At 31.7% G+C, this 18,144-nt stretch overlaps 1 protein-coding gene across 1 annotated transcript; it reads left to right on the top strand.

Moving 5' to 3' along the window:
* The first annotated feature begins 9,821 nt into the window (after positions 1 to 9,821).
* On the top strand, positions 9,822 to 16,909 carry LOC108338337 (UTP--glucose-1-phosphate uridylyltransferase). Its single transcript, XM_017575145.2, has 21 exons — positions 9,822 to 10,155; positions 10,257 to 10,304; positions 10,396 to 10,487; positions 10,573 to 10,663; positions 11,061 to 11,121; positions 11,213 to 11,290; positions 11,380 to 11,430; positions 11,527 to 11,600; positions 12,743 to 12,815; positions 12,917 to 12,974; positions 13,099 to 13,145; positions 13,230 to 13,295; positions 13,573 to 13,605; positions 14,330 to 14,382; positions 14,460 to 14,535; positions 14,664 to 14,720; positions 14,804 to 14,887; positions 14,972 to 15,070; positions 15,144 to 15,248; positions 16,546 to 16,617; positions 16,698 to 16,909. The coding sequence occupies exons 1-21, from the start codon at positions 10,091 to 10,093 to the stop codon at positions 16,722 to 16,724; spliced, it is 1,410 nt and encodes a 469-aa protein (XP_017430634.1). The 5' UTR covers positions 9,822 to 10,090; the 3' UTR covers positions 16,725 to 16,909.
* Positions 16,910 to 18,144: the final 1,235 nt, after the last annotated feature.

Raw genomic sequence — 18,144 nt, 5'->3', positions numbered from 1 at the left:
AAGATTGACATAGGTAAAATTACAAATTTATTAAAACTCAAAATAACAAAACTACCATAATAAATTTCCTTACTAAAACCACTTCCTTTAATACCCACTAGACACAACGTAAACTAGTTAATACTATAATAAGTTAACATCAGACGATAACATAAAGATTTAAAAAACAAGGAAAACACATCCAAATTAAGAATTAAAAAAATTATATAATAGTAATAATCTTTTTTTCTTTTACAATTTTCTTAGAAAAAGGGAAGATTTTTTTAAAATAAAAAGTTATAATAAAGTAAAGTAATTTAATGTAATTAATTAAAATATTGTGATTAAATTTAATTTTTTAGAGAGAAATAACATAATAAAATATAATTTCAGTGTAAATAAATTGTATAAAATATTGAGTATAATTGAGAATAATTTTTTTATTATTACTTTTATTGCTGTTGTTAAAAAAAATAATGAAAAATAGAAGAAAAATATAAAATTTTATACCAATATACAGAAACATTATGATCATGAACTAAATTATTTACAATTTTATTATAATGAATTGAAAAATTATAAATTAAAAAATGGTGTAAAATCAATTAATGCACTGATAGTTAAAATTTATGATTAATTTAAAATTGGAATTTAATTTTAATTTAATTTGGTGTGAATAAAACATTTAAATGGCTTTAACCTTAAATATAATTTTCAATGAACCTTTTAAAATTAAAATATTGGAATGAAAACTTAATCTTCATAATCAGTTAGTCAATATTTTACTATCGAACAATCTTACTCTAATGACAAACTCTTAGCTCATATATTATTATTAAAGGTAAATAGTAAGTTTAATATAATATATCAATATATTTTATTTTTAGTATAATAAAAAAAGTTACAATCGCCACACACATCTATTAAATAAAAAATTAACATTAATATACAAATTAAACTTAAAGGAATCATTAATTATTTTAAATTTACAAAACAAAAATTAAAAGATGAAAGACTCTTTTTCAAAAATAATTGAACATTATAACGATAATTTTTCTTTTAATACAATAATTACTAAAGACTAATCATATATTACTTTTTTGTTTTAATATTATAATTTTATTTCTTATTGTATTAAAAATTAAATATCTCAATATTTTAAAATTCCTTTTAAATATTTTTGAACAGTAAAAGAAATTAATTATCATAAATAATTGGACAGATTATTAAATTAATACACTTTATATGTTACATTCATTAATACAACCCAAAAAATATTTATTTTACAAGAAATACTATATTTATTTTATTTTTCATAAATATAAAATTGAAATCATATTTTCTATTATAAAGTATTTTTTTACTTTTAAAGTCTTTTTCTCCTTTTTTTTAAATTAAAATAAAAATAAAAAACACATATTGAGTCCAATTCTAATATATATAGCTTTGTTTTTTTTATTTTTAATAAATATGTAATTTTATTTGTCAACTTCTTTTTAAATAATTTTTTTCTTCTCATCAATAAAAATCTTACGTTTGGTGTTTACGTGACTTTCGTTATTTTTTTATTTTTCATAATAAATTTTAGGATAATGATATTTTGATAACATTTTTTTATAAAAGTTTAAAATCAATATTATTATGTGATTGGTTATGTTGATTTTTATAATTATTATTATTGTGATTATTATTATTGATTTTAAAGTAATTTTAGATCAACCACAAAATAATACGTAAATAATATTAAAATATTGTTAAAAATGTTGTTAAAATATATATGTTAAGTTTATGAAAGTGATTATTTTTTGTGATAGGAAGATCAAACTATTCTCATCCCGAAAACGAAAGTGATGTGATTGATGTTCCTGGAAAGAAATAAAGGGTTTTACCAAACGAGTACGGTTAAAATCCAATGTGCAATACTGCCATGGTTAAAATCCAACTTTCACTGTGTACAAGACTGCCACATAAGCAAAAATTGAAAAACATTATTAATATGGACTTGTTATTAATAATTTAGACGAAGTCACAAAAAAATATCAAATAAATTATAAAAATTAAACCCAAATTGAAGAAAATAATAAATTTTATATTAAACAAAATCAACAAAAATAGATAAAAAAAGATATTTAAGCAAACAAAATAATTGTTAACAAAATATTCTTAAACTATTCTCCCCATCTTAAGTAAATAATTGTTGTACCAGTAGGACCGGACGCCGTATGGAAAGACATCGCGAGCGGTTAACACAATGTCGCCCACCAATGTCATGACCGTCCGGCTGTCCAAACTAACGCTATGTACCGACCGGTACTCCGCAGTCAGGAACCGAACGTCCACCCAGGTCGAGCAGCAAGACCGAACGTCCACCCGTGTCGAGCACCAAGACCGAACGTCCACCCGTGTCGAGCACCAAGATCGAACGTCCACCCGTGTCGAGCACCAAGACCGAACGTCCACCCGTGTCGAGCACCAAGACCGAACGTCCACCCCTGTCGAGCACCAAGACCGAACGTCCACCCCTGTCGAGCACCAAGACCGAACGTCCACCCTGGTCGAGCGCCAAGACCAAGCGTCCAAGTGAACGCTGCCCGACCGCACACGGACCGAGTGACCCTCCAAGGTCAGTCATGAACCGAACGTCCACCCAGGTGCGCCAACAGGACCGAGCGTCCAGTGTGACCGGCCAACAGAACCAGATGGCCGCCCACCCAGGTTGACATCCCTGGCCGACCATCCTTCCCAACCGACCCGCGCTTGGTTGACTACACAGTTAAACGCTAGTGACTCATTAAGGTGTGACTGGGCCGTTATCAGGCCCACTAAAGGTAAAAGGGTCGTTATTAGGCCCACTAAAGGTAAAAGCTCATTACAATTAGTATAAATAAATGTTCCAGATATGAGTTCTGGACGAATTTCTTACGATGCAATGCATACATGCATCACAAGTATGGAGTAGCGCTTGGAGCATGGGGACGACCGCCCGGCTTGGAGTGTGGAGCAGCGTCCGTCCGTCACTATACCGTCCGCCCGGTCTGCATCAGTTGGAGAGAAAGCGTCCGCCCGATCTGTGGCAGCTTCATCGTTCGTCCGCCCGCCTCTACCGTTTGTGATAGTTCACCCGTCCAGTCAAGTTTGTGTTTTAACAGAATCCTCACGAAAAATGTGGAAACAATTGTATATAAATATTTATTCAAAAAATTTATCTAAACCAAATTGTTATAAGATTTGACACTTTCCTAAATGCAACACTAATTATGCTTTTCACTATACGATCGCCTTTCTTGGTTCATGTCAATTTATATACTTGAGCCAATGAGCAGTCATAACTCATGCAAACTTATTTCAGCCTAATTTTAAAAATTTTAAAAATTGTTAGAAAGATATTTATTTTCTTCAAAAATTAATAGAAAATGCAGACAACTAATTTGTAATGATGTTTCAATTTTTTTAATAAAAAGTTAAGCCACCTGTGAAGATTTTCAAAGTAACTACAAAAACATTTACACCGTAACAAAATTCGAATTACGCTTTTATCATATATATTAAACTTTTATCTCTATGAAACAAACCAAACTTTAGTTCACACATATATTTCAAGCATTGGGCAATACAAGTACCTAAGGTTGGTATCCTTGGTTGTCTTGCTAGAAATAGCATCTAGGCACAAAAGTAAGGGTAATAAAGTAACTGCAACATCAACTTTTTTCCATGGGGCCTAGTTTCAGTGTCTATGTTCACATCAAGCAATGTTTCACAATGGGGGCAAGCCACGCACGTCTCTTTCTCAAACCATGTGAATGCGTTCAAACGTTGTTTCAACTCAAACTCAGACAGAGAGGTAAAAGATAATATCTTTTATTTTTTTGTTCAAGAGGTTAAAGATAATGTTGCCACCGTGAAAAGGAAAATCCATGCATGAACTGAAAAGAAGAAACAAATCCAATTCACATCTTCTATATACCAATACCCTTTCGACAAACCTTTTACCGTTGATTTTGATCGTTGAATAAAAAACACAACTTGCAATAAGCCATCCACTTTTCGAGGGCTTTATGCGGTTCTAATTCCTTCAAAATCAACACACAATTTTAAATTATCCTAAAAAGTGTAAAGAACTAAGCAGATTAAAAGAGAAAATTGACATGACGAGGATTCCAATTCAAGTTTGGTAGCATTATCATTTATTCTAAACCGATCTAAGTTAGGTAGCAAATTATTGGTTTAGATGGGTTTTTAACCAACAATTTGCTCATTTGTTAAATACATTTTATTCATATGATAATAAATATGGTGTACAAAAAGGGCAATATTTGCTTTCACAATAATACTTTCTAATTTCTATACTTTTACAACTTAATATCCTTCAATATTCACCCACTTCACATCTTTATGATTTTGCAACTTGTGATTTTTTGTTACCTTTCTACGCTATAATGAAAATAAAAGAACAAAAATCAAAACACGTCTAACAAATACAACTGGTATATCTGAAAGTATTATTTCGGATAACATTAGATTGGATTTTGAACTCTTGTGGATGAAAAAATTATACATATATAAATTTTTTCTAACTTTTACGCTAATTATATCTTAAATGAAACTAGTCTTTGGTTTATTACGAGAGAATAAAAAGTAAGATAAAAAAAGACACTTATACATACACTTAAGTCCATAATTAAATACTAGATAGGTTGTACAAGACACCAACTTCTCCAATTTGTATAGACTACTAATTTCTTTTTTTTTTCTTTATTGTAGCTAACCTTTTTATTTTTAAATACTTATTTATTTATATTACTCTTAACTCAATTTAATATCGTTCATTCAGTTAAGCAAGATTCAACTTAATCATGTTTTAGATTATATTTTATTTTTAATCTCTGTTTAATAAGTAGGTGTTTTGTCATTGTTGTTTTATTTTAATTTCTAATAATGTCTTGAAACAATTCACTGACCAAGAAATTGAGGATTAAGGATCAAGATCAAAAGACCGTCAATAGACTTTCTTTGTTGTCAGTATCAACCATGGTTCGACTGGATAATGTGTGACTCAAAGTGTGCTTGGATTGGAAAGAAGATTTGAGGAATAATAAATGCATAAATTTAAGAGGATAGAAAGATTATTATAGTATTTTTTGTTTTAAGGGATAAATGAAAACATCTTAAAATAAAGTTTGTAAATGATTTAGTAGATATGACAAATAAAAAAGATATATATTTTAATATATTAAATTAAAATATTACTTTTTTTGCCTCTATAATTAAAATGAATAAAAAATAAAATTTATTTAGGTAAATTTAATTTAGAATTAATAGAAAATATAATCTATTTAGTTAGTATAAATTTTTAGTAGGTGTAATAAATTTAAAATAAAATGTGATTAGTTGAAAATTTATTTTAATTACTGTTGAATTAAAAAAATTAATAATATTATTAGTTATGCAGGAAATCTTCAAGAACAATTCACAACCTTATTTCAAATTAAAAAGAAAAAAAAAAGAAATATTTTGATATTTGAGACCCTCATGAACAAGACATTCCCTCACATCTTCTTATTCATGTACGGATGCTTCCGGCCTTCACTATTGCAAAATTTCGCATCAAGTATATTAATAGCAGTGTATTTTAATGCAATAAAGTGATAACTTTTTTTCGAATTAAATAACACAATTCACGGTCCAGAATTGTGATTACACCCCTTTAAATGTTACACCTGATCGTTAACCTCATTCGGGTGCGATAGCTTTTTAGATTGTTACAGACCATTTAAGAAATCGGACCTCAAACCCAATATGAAAGAGGTATTCTAGACTTTCATTTTCTTTTTTTTTATATGCAAAACTAGTAAAAAAAAATATAAATAGAAGCTTTTATTTACTTGTTTGTTATGTCAAACTAGTGCTGTGAAAATGAGTTATGACTAGCGAGTCTGGTTTACTATGATTTGAGCTGGATTCAATTTGAAAAAAATATAATTTTTTTATGTGGGTTAATTTTTAATTTGGCTCACTTAAAACTCAGTTCATCTGAGTTGAATTCATGATGAGTCAAGTTGGCTCACCAATCCACCTAATTTAATTTAATTATTTATTATTTTGTGTTTCAATATTATTAATTAGCTATTTAATTTAATTATTTATTATTTTGTGTTTCAATATTATTAATTAGCTTTTTTTTATATTGTAGATGAGATAAAAAAAATGATTCAAGAGAGAAAAATATTATAGATTTATCTATTCAAAACTTTAATATTATAGATGGACAAGTAATACAAAAATTATCAATATTAAAAACTTATTTGTTCACTTTTTGTGCTTGTTTTTTTATTACACTTGGATGGTATGATATATTTTTTTATTTTGAATTGTCTTTGGAGTTAGAGTGAAATTTATTTACATTTTAATTAAAAATATATATAATTTTTCTTATTTAAAAAAAATTATAATTAAGTGAGCTAGTGAGCCAACCTGTTTAACCCACCAACCCGTGGTGCGTCGGGTTGGGTTCGATTTTTTTCAGCTTGCTAATAAGTGTCCAGGGTTGAGTTGGCTCATTAAGTGACCAACCCGTGGTGGGTCGGGCCGGGTCGAACAAGTTACCCGTTTTTGACAGCTCTACGTGAAACATTGAGGTTGTTTTTTTTTTCAACTTCTTTTAATGTTTGGGTATCAAGCGTATGATAGATTATTATTATTTTTTTAAATGTCGTATAAATTCCAACCATTAATTTCGTACTCGAAAATTGAATCTCGCGCCTAAAATAATAGAAAACTTGTTCACATCATATGCATTAGTTTTTGTATCCTAGATATAGTTCTCATCACTAAATTACACTCATCGACCTGACATGTTGATAGTCTTTAATGATTGATATTGATATATTGATCGATCAATTGGTGGATCAACTAATTTTTTGGTATAATCGATTGAGCAGAATAAAAATTGAATTAAACTTAGTTAAATGATAATCATAAATCAATCAATTAATATTGATTAAGATATGATTAAACTATGAGTAGGTCAGAAAAAAATAAAAGTTCATAACATTTATTATAAAGAAAAGTTTAAGACATGGTTATTGACATATACATCGTTACATTTAATATCCTTTTGATAAGTCATATATTGACTTTAATACCATAATATCTTCTACGAGTATCATTTAAGCACTTGGATGAATGAGAGACCATAGAGACGAAATATAGTATATTACCCGCAAGTAGTAAATATCCGCAAATATCCATGGATGCGAATTTTTTTGTCATCCCTACCCTTAACCATTCAATCAAACATTCGTTCTTGATCTCGATTTCTTCGTTGACTTTTTATCTTGACATTTCTGCTTTACCATTCGACTTCAGCCTTTGTGTCTCGGTTTCTCTATCGACTTTTCAATTTTAACATTTTGGCTCGGTCATTTCACCTTAACCATTCGAACGATCATTCAACCTCAACCCTTAGGTCTCGATTTCTTTGTTGATTTTTCCGTCTTGACATTTTGACTCAGTCATTCGACCCTAACCATTCGACCTTAATCATCTGGTCCCAACCATTCAACCTTAACATTTTGGCCTCAATTTCTCTGTTGAGTCTTCAATCTTAACATTTTGGCTCAACCAATTATCCTCAATTACTCGACCTCGACTACTCGGACTCAACCATTCGGTTTCCACCTTTCGACCTCAACCATTTGGCTAGTCATTCGACGACGTCAACCATTTGATCGACCATTCTACTTCAACCATTCAGTTGCCTATTCGATCTCAACCTTTCAATCTCAATTTCTTTGTCAATATTTTTGTCTTGACATCTTGGCTCGACCATTAGGCCTCAATCATTTGACCTCTAGGCTTCAACGTCTCAGCCTCAATTTCTTTATCAATTTTTCAGTTTTGACATTTTGACTTAACCATTTGTCATCAACCTATTAGCCTCAATTTCTTTGATAACTTTTCAGTCTTGACATTTCGGCCTCACCATTTGGCCTTAATTATTCAATCGACCATTCTACCTCAATCTCTTAGTCTCATTTTCTTTGTCGACTTTTCAATCTTGACATTTCGACTCGATCATTCAACCTCAACTATTTGACCTTAACCATTTGGTTGATCATTCGACCTCAACCATTTGGGCAGTCATTTAGCCTCAACCATTCGGCCTCAACCATTCAACATCAACCTTTCAGCCTCAACCATTCGGCCTCAATCATTTGACATCAATCATTTGGTCGGTCATTCCGTCTTAACCTTTGAGTCTCAATTTCTTTGTCGACTTTTCAGTCTTGTCATTTCGACTTCATCATTCGACCTTTGTCACTCGGCCTCTACCAATCAATTTCATTCTCGTGGCCTCTGGTTAACTTTAACCTCTCAACCTCATCCCCTCCCAATCGAACTAAAACATTTGGGTAAGGGCAAGTTCTAACCAAGTAACCCCTCCCAAAAAATCCATTGAGTAAGGGCGAGTTCCAACTAAAAAACCCCTCTCGATCACAAACTAACACATTCGGGTAAGAGCGATGTCCAACCAAGAAACTACTCCCAAAAACCCTATTGGGTAAGGGTGAGTTCCAATCAATGAACCCCTCTTGAAAACTTCATTAGATAAGGGTGAGTTCCAACTAAAAAACCACTTTCGATTGAACTAAAATGTTCAACTAAGGGTAAGTTTCAACCAAGGAACCCCTCTTAAAACTCCATTAGGTAAGGACGGGTTTCAACTAAGGAACCCCTCCTGATTGTACTAAAACATTCAGCTAAGGGTGAGTTCCAATCAAGGAACCCGTCTCAAAAACTTCATCGACTAAGGATGAGTTCCAACCAAGGAACCTCTCTCAATCGAATTATAACATTCGACATACACAAGCATCAAATACGTTCTTTTTTCTTTTCAAACTCCTTTATCTCTTCGGTTTTAGATACTAAGGCTTAGGAAGCGAGTGTATTCTACATATTCTTTTGGTCAATCAATCAGACCGTCTAACGTGCCCATCGATCAACCGATTGATGGGTCGACTAATCGATTGATGGGTCGACCAATCGATCAATAAGATTTATCGATTGCAAAATAAATGTGAGATTAACACTTAGTTAATGATGACTATAAATAAACTAACTAATGTTAATTAAGATATGATTCAACCATGATTAAACTAATAAAAAGGTAAAAGCCTATAACACCAACTATAAATAAAAATACAATATATGATTACTGACACATACATCACTGCATCTAATACCCTTCTGATTGATTATCTATTAATTTTAAAATTAAAATATTTTCTGCAAATATAATCTAAATAGTATTAGAGAAACAGAAGATATTGGAGACCGAACAAATAAGAAACAATAATAATGTAAGACAAAACTATTTTCGAATTGACAATACTCAACCTACCCATTCCAAAAACATCTATACTAAAATAAAATAAAATAGAAAATTAACTTTATTTTTGGAAACTTTTATTCATAGTTTAGTTGAAGTCATTAAGCTAACTAAAATGTTTTCTTCTTGAATAAAAAAATGTCTTCTCTAACATTGATAACTCAGCCGAGAATAAAACTCAAAAGAAAGAAATAAAAAAGTTTTACCTTTTGAGATAGCTAACCACGCATCTTTATGTTAAAACATCCCATTTTAATCTTTATTTATTTATTTTAGATTGTACAACACAGAACATAGCCTAAGGAAACTAAAATTAGTATACACATGTTTTTAATATAGAAACTAAAAAAGAATCAGGTTTAATAAAAATGAAACGAGTAATTGAATTAAGTTAAACATAGAAACCAATAGCACCAGTTTTCTTACCGCACAGGTTGCGTAAAGGTAGCGCCAGTATTTTCTCCGATTGGACGAGAGGGATCAGATCAGGACAGGGTCCCCTGATATGATGATATCTACTTATTCGGGTGCAATGCAAGCATATTCTGTTCAAAATTAAATACGCTGGCGTTTTGTTCCCGTGTCAATTTCTGCAAGCACCACCACACCCTCTCTTCTCTTCTATTATCACCACCCTCTTCACACACACTCTCACTATCTTCCCTCTCTAATCTCCTCACGTAACCCACGCATCCTTCGCCTTCTCTCTATTCTTCCACCGTAATGGCTACTGCCACTGAGAAGCTCTCCGCTCTCCAAACCGCCGTCGCCGGACTGAACGAAATCAGGTCTCGCATTCTCTAAATTTCAATCCTCTACTCTCGATTTCCTTCATTTTCGTTTCCGTTTTCGCCAGATCGGAATCTGATTCGTGTTTTATTCCGTGCAGTGAGAACGAGAAGAGTGGATTCATCAACCTCGTCACCCGCTATCTCAGGTGAATCAATCTCCGAGATGGAGCAACTTCTTCTCCATTTGCACTTATTTGTTGTTGATCTCAGCGAATCTTGCTTTTAAATGCGTTACAGTGGCGAGGCGCAGCATGTGGAATGGAGCAAGATCCAGACGCCTACGGACGAAGTGGTTGTGCCTTACGACACTTTGGCGCCAACTCCTGAAGGTAACGAATCCTCGCGTTTTGTTGTTTGCTTTCGTCGATTTGTAAACAGAGTTCGGTGTTGTTATATGGAACGAAATTGGTGCAGATGCTTCGGAGGTGAAGAATCTATTGGACAAGCTCGTGGTGTTGAAGCTAAATGGAGGCTTGGGAACAACTATGGGCTGCACTGGTCCTAAGTATGCCTATGCTTATATATATGTTATTCTTTGTTTTAGATACCAGCGAATGTTACTCGAGACTTAGGATTGGGATCGTATACATGAAGTTTTGTTGATTGTTGATCTTTGGTTTATCTAAATTGATTATGATCCGAAAGACGTATTATATACGCGGTTAATGCATGTAGATGTAGGTATATGTACTGTGTATGGCGTTTTGTTTGAAATCACATCTGCTATCCTTGTGCCATCTTTTACAAAAGAAAATAAAATGGGAGCTACTTTTCAATTTGTTAAAAGTAATTCGACGGCCTGTACCAAGACGAAATTTCCGGTAGGATTATATTCTTAAATCACCATTTCTGGCGAGCTGTATCTGTATTTAAGGGTTAATTGATCTGCAAATCAAATGCAGATCTGTCATTGAAGTTCGTGATGGGTTGACATTTCTAGATTTAATTGTCATCCAAATTGAGGTTATTCTCGAGTCCTTCGTTTACTTGGTTTTTATGTTTCCCCCACTTGTATGGACCTTCCGCTGACGAATTTATTCAACACATGATGTAGAATCTTAATTCCAAATACGGAAGCAATGTTCCTTTGCTTTTGATGAATTCATTCAACACTCATGATGACACTCAAAAGGTACTCGTTCTTTATTTCTTATTTATTCCCTTTGCCTAGTAAAATTATAATCTGAATTTGCTTGTAAACTAACAATTTTACTTTTGTAGATTATTGAAAAATACCAAAACTCAAATATTGAGATTCATACTTTTAACCAGGTCTGTAACTCTGATTTCTTGTTTTACTATACTATGGATTTTATGGACTTTGATTTTATTTTTTTTATTTTGTTGCACTATTACTAATTTATGCAGAGCCAGTATCCTCGATTGGTTTCTGAAGACTTTCTGCCATTGCCTTCCAAAGGGCGTACTGACAAGGACGGATGGTATGACTTCATTTTTCATTTTTATACTCGATTATATTATTGCACCGATTTCACAATTTACATCTTTCTTCTATTTTTATTTTTCTGAATTAGAATTGCTAAAATGGTATATGGCTACATGCATAATTTAGTCGTAAATCTAAGCTGGTCTATATGCATTGGTTTGTCATTTTTACGTGCAAATTTCTTTGATGCTGAATATTTTCCATATCCCCGGTCCAATCACGTTTGCTACTTAATTGCTGAGGGCTCTGGTTGTCAACTTGTCACTGCAACTATTTTATTTAGTCAAATGTGCCTTAACACTGCTCATATTTTGATGGATTGTTTGCTTATGTTTCTGTACCCCTAACTGGTGTCATTTTTGTCTCCTAGTGTCACACGGGTTTATTTGAAAGTAAAATATTATAAATTTTCTCTTTTTGAAAAGAAGCATAGCTGATTGCAGAAACCTACAGATAAATTCACACTGCATTGATACCAAAAAGAAGAACTAGGTTTAAAACTAATAATTGAAAACTATATATTTAAAGGTTTATCCCATAAATCCGTGTTTTCTGAAGTAACTTGTGTATCTCCTTTAAGTTTTTATCTTGTTGCCTAAATTCTAAGGAGCCATAGAAGCTTCATTTCCACAACTAATATGTAGAAATATCCTCATATAAACTTTAGCAGTTATGCGCCTTTTGAGGTTCATCCAACCGAGTTTATTTTTTCTGGTATGCATCACTTGTATCCACCACTTAAATCCCACATATCAGCCATCATGGTAAAACTTGTTCTGGATGTAATTGACTTTTCTTCCTTGGAGGAATTTTGGTACTATGTAAAGACTGTTTTTGACATTCATCAAACTTTTTTTGCCAGAGCTTGCCGTGGGTGTGATGTTTGTTACGTTAAACCCAATTAGATATTGTAGGACACAATTAGTCACCGTTTAATATATGCTAAATGTCATTTAAAATATAAAAGTAATCATGTTTTTATGTCTTAGATCCAAGTACTACTATTTTTTGTTATCTTGAAAGTGATAACTATGATTTGTGGCTGTTTTTCAAATGGAAAGTGTTCAAGATAGCAAATTAACATTAAGCTAATTTGCAAATAATCTGATTTGGCTTATGTGTAATTCCTACGCATAGGTACCCTCCCGGCCATGGTGATGTCTTCCCATCATTATCTAACAGTGGCAAACTTGATGCACTATTGTCCCAGGTTAATCCTGAACCTCAACTTGTTTCTAGTTGTACTGTGTTTATTTATGTTTTCATAATTATTATCATAACTTTATTTTTATTTTCCTTTTCTTCTTACAGGGTAAAGAGTATGTATTTGTAGCCAATTCGGATAACTTGGGAGCTATAGTTGACTTGCGTATCCTCATTGTTCATTGGTTCTTTCTGTTTTGTTTTTAAATATTTTTTACTACATTGCTTACTATTTATACATAAAAAGAAGTTTCTTTAGTACTATCAGTGTACTTGACTCATTGATGTAGAAATCTTACATCACTTGGTCCAGAACAAGAATGAATACTGTATGGAGGTAAGCAAAGATGGTTTTTATCTTGTAATTTTTATTTCAGACTTCGTCTTTTCATCTTTTTTCTTTCCCTTTTTTCTAATGCAGGTGACTCCCAAGACATTGGCTGATGTCAAGGGTGGCACTTTGATTTCTTACGAAGGAAGAGTTCAGGCATGTAATCTTTACTGATTTCATTTCTGTTCAACCAAAGTTTCATTTCATTATTTCTGGCTCTAGTTATAAAAAATTTCAAGTCTCTCCCTGTAAACTTGCTTCTATGTGATATATTCTTTCTGTAATTTATATCTCACTGAAATAAAAGAAAATCCATCCAGAGTTCAATTTTCATGCTCTCTTCCTCCTTTTGGTTAAATGAGAAAATTAAAAATCATTGAAATCTCAAGAACGTTGCTAATAAGTGATATTTATCTTTGATTCTTTTATGCAGCTCCTGGAAATCGCACAAGTCCCAGATGAACATGTAAGCCACTAAATCTGTCTCTTGTTCTTGATTCATCTCCCTCTTCCCAGCATAGGCAATTGTTTTAAGTAAATTATTTAGTTATTTTATGTAAATATAATGTTATGAAGAATAAGCGTAGTGATCAAGCATTAATGTATTGGCTTGTTTGATTTAATTATTTTGTGGTGTAAAAAATGGTTGCGAAGCCTAAGTGATTATCTGATTCTTATGTATTGATAATTTGACTGGAGAGGTTACATCAATGCATCAAAGTTTTCAAAAAGAAAGTAATAGAAAAAAAAAATAGAAAGCACGATTATTTAGTCAGTTTCATTCAAATCTCCCAAGTTTCCACTCTGGAAAGTGTTTGAAGGATAAAGGTGAGAACCAATTTATGTTATGGAAATATACATTCACAGCCGTTACTTTGGTACATATAAGGAGTTCATATCTTAATGCAACTGCAGTACATTTTTTTTACTTTACAAGCAGTTGATAAGAAACTGTGAACTCTAATTATGGATCTGTTACCATATTTTTTTACAAAAAATATACAAAATCAACATTGATGATATAATATTTATAAAGCTAAGTGACAATACTTGCTTTTGGCTATTCTTTTTATACAATTTATGGTAGCTGGAACATGTGGTAATTAATGATGTGAGTCTTAACTTTGATGTAGACTAGAGAAGAAATTTGCGAACTATTCCATTCAAATTTAATGCTGTCTTCAATGCAGGTCAGTGAATTCAAGTCAATTGAGAAGTTCAAAATTTTCAACACAAATAATTTGTAAGTTTCAGTGGTTAGTGGTGCCCTTATTGTTCTAGATTGTATACTCATGCATATGTTTTGACAACAATCTATAGGTGGGTGAACTTAAACGCTGTAAAAAGGCTTGTTGAATCTGATGCTCTTAAGATGGAAATTATTCCCAATCCAAAGGTTTAAATTTGTTATTTTTCAACTGATAGCCTGTCTTTCCTTCTTTAGGATGCTCTATTGTGAGCTAGTTGTTTGAGAATTGATATTTGGTTGGGAAATTGCTGACTAACTAAACTGTGGATTTGTAGGAAGTCGATGGAATTAAAGTTCTTCAGCTGGAAACTGCAGCTGGTGCTGCCATAAGGGTACTCAGTGTTTGTTAACATATTAATGAAGTCTTTACTGTAAGTTTCTTCCAGTGCTAATATATTCACATCGTTTCTAACAGTTCTTTGACAAGGCTATTGGTATTAATGTTCCTCGATCACGGTTCCTTCCAGTGAAGGCAACTTCAGATTTACTTCTTGTCCAGGTTATAAACTGTTCCGATACATGACACACAATCTTGAATATTTGATACTTTATTTGACACAATTAGTTGTCTTTGTTTCTTCAGTCTGACCTCTACACCTTGGAAAGTGGATTTGTCATTCGGAACAAAGCTAGGGCAAATCCTGAAAACCCTTCTATTGAACTGGGACCAGAATTTAAGAAGGTTAAGATTGATATTGCTATTACTTTATGTTAGAGCGTAACCATAATACTAAATTTCTTAGTCCCCTTCACAGGTTAGCAACTTCTTGGGCCGCTTCAAGTCAATTCCTAGTATTGTTGAGCTTGACAGTCTTAAAGTGGCTGGCGATGTATGGTTTGGAGCTGGAGTTATCCTCAAGGTATTTGATTAATCCTTAGTTTCTGTGCTTTAACATCGTGTTGAATTTTAATTGTGAAACTGACCTTAATATTTCAAATATATAGAACTGAATACTTATATAACTATATTAAATTTCTGCCCTCATTTGGTTAAATTTTGGATGAGAGAATTGTATACTCTTATGATTAATGCAAGAACCTTCGTAAAAGTTCCTGTCGTTATGATTTTTGTTAAACTTGTATTTTATAAGGATAAAGCTTAGATACAGTACCTTATGTGCTTTTAGATACTATTGTCCAATTAAAAGAGTTTTATCTTGGGAGTAAGTGTTTTTCTAACACGTTTATTTTGCGAATTAGCCTAGTGGAACTCCAATTTGATTGGTTAACAATCCCATAAGCATCTAAAGAATTGCATATAATTTTTAATTCTTATATTATTGTTCCGGTGTATATCCAAAAATGCCATAAGTATCTAAAGAAAGTATACATAAATTTATAATAATAAGAAACATGTCAATACATATTATTTTGAGAAAATATTTTAGTAGATGTCTTTCTTTTTAAGAATGAAATGTTAAAATAGAAATAAATTATTCTTTAAATGCTATGTCGCTCAGTTTTTAAAATATATAGTTGTAAAAAATTATTTAGTATTATTTAATCACTCTTAATTTATATAATAATCGTAAATATTCTTAATATTTTATATATTTAAAAATGTACAACATTTCTTAAAACATAATAAAACTATAGGGGCTAATATTCAAGAAAAGAAATTATCGGAATCAACAAACAAGGGAAAGACAAACTATAGTGTCCAAACTAACCCAGGCCAATACCATTTTAGGGAGGCTCTCACTTGTTATGATTAGCAGTAACTTGTTTTGGTTTCGTCTTTTTAAAATTCCATCCTCTATGGAATTTTAGAAAAATAATAGGTTAAAATATCTTTTTGGTTCTTATTTATTTTTTTTACTTTCAGTTTGGTTGATTTGTTCCCTTCGACTTTTTGTCATGTCACTTTTCTTATGAATCAAATTATTTATTTGTCAGTTTAGCACTTCAACACCGTTAATCTTTGGTTGACACAACAGTGCTGTTGTGATTATGTAGCACCAAGTTAGTGTCATAAACTAGTAGAACACCAATTTGACCAAATTAATTATTAATGAATGAAAGAACCAATTCGTTTAACAGAGAATATACACTGACGGAACTGAAACTAAAAATTAAGAAGAGGGGGGCCAAAAGAGTCATATTTATTCAAACTAATATTATTTTGTTTCCTGATGTTGTTCTGTGGTGCCTTGACAGGGAAAAGTGAGTATTGTAGCAAAGCCTGATGTAAAGCTGGAAGTTCCAGACGGTGCTGTCGTTGCGGACAAGGTATATATGGATTTTATTTGTGAGCATGAGGTTGTAGTTCTAATATCTTCTAGGTCTAAAGATTCAATTGTGGTACGCAGGAAATTAACGGCCCAGAGGACCTGTGAGGAAGCTAAACAAGTTTTGAAGTGTCAGACTGTTTCGATCTTTACAGTCTTTTCTGTTATTTTCCCAAGTTTGATAGGAAAAGAAAATAAGTTGTTTTTTTGTTGAGAGGATGTCTCGGTACAGAGCTTTGTTCGTTGTCTTGTGATTATTCTGTTTAGAAATAAGAATTTGACAAGGTTGGTTATGGATTTTTCAAATATTGTTTTAGCGTGCATGCCATTTTTACGCCAAAACATCGCTAGTTTTGCCCCCATCACATTAAACAATGAACATACTAGATTGTTTACGAAGTATTACCAGGAACAGCGGACGCCAATCCCCTTCGGGTGTGTGGGGCTCGATCCTTCAGCATCCATCCTTTTTTTATTTTAATATTGATTAATATCGATTAATATTTTTGTGTAAATGATTGATAACACCAATATAAGACTGCTTAGAAATACTCAGTGTTTGTGGGAGTAAAATTAATAAATAAATTTGATTTATAAAATTGTTTTTTATGATTTATGTATTTTATAAAAACCACTTTAAGTCAATTAACTTTTTGAATGTGAAGCCTTATTTTTTTAAGTTATAAATTTGTAAATAAAACCCTTTCTGTGAAAAAAACTCTGAATGAGAAGTTAACTTGGGTTGTGGCCAGTAGAAAATGTTGTGGCCAGTAAAAAATGTTAGGCTATTGCTTCCTGTATTCTATTAAATTTCTTCCTGTGTCTTATCATTCTGGATTTCATTTGCGGTTTTGGAATTTACTTTTTTCCTGGCGACAATCACCTCTCCTATTTCGGAACAAAATTTCAGGAAACTTTTGGGGTGGAGTGAGAAATTTGATAGGGTGCATAAAGCTTTTGCCAAAATGTTATCTCTTCCACCTCAGTTCATGCTTGGCTTTTGTGGAGGTACTTGATGATGTTGGAGAAAAACTTTTCTCAAAACCGTATTATAGTATGAAAACCGACCCAGGTATGCATTAATAGTTTAGTACTTGAATCACTGTTTAAATTGCTTGTTTCGGAATGTATTAAAATTAAAAAAGTATATTATTAATATAATTTCATCAATTCATGATAAATTGTCTAATGTTTCAAATAATAAATAAAATTCATAACAAAAAAGTTCATTTTCAACTTAAGAACAGTGTCATGATAAATGTTGTGAAAGCAGCAATTAAATAATTAAAATTCATAAACAATAAACAAAAATCTAAAGAAAAGAAACTAAATTTTGGTTCAATCAGACACATTTTAGAACAGTAGATTAGAGTGACAGATACACTTGCAAAAATCCGTTATTTAAATGTACAGAGTATGAGCTCATAAATTTGCTCCATTATGATGAAAACCACAAATTAAAAGTTTCTGCTCCACAAGATAAAATAATTGTAGAATGTTAAGAAGTTAAAATTACAAGCAAATGAAA

The sequence above is a fragment of the Vigna angularis genome, chromosome 7, assembly GCF_016808095.1.
Source record: "Vigna angularis cultivar LongXiaoDou No.4 chromosome 7, ASM1680809v1, whole genome shotgun sequence".
NCBI classification, from domain to species: Eukaryota; Viridiplantae; Streptophyta; class Magnoliopsida; order Fabales; family Fabaceae; genus Vigna; species Vigna angularis.
The sequence above is the reverse complement of the archived record's forward strand: the minus strand, read 5'-3'. Positions and strand labels throughout refer to the sequence as shown.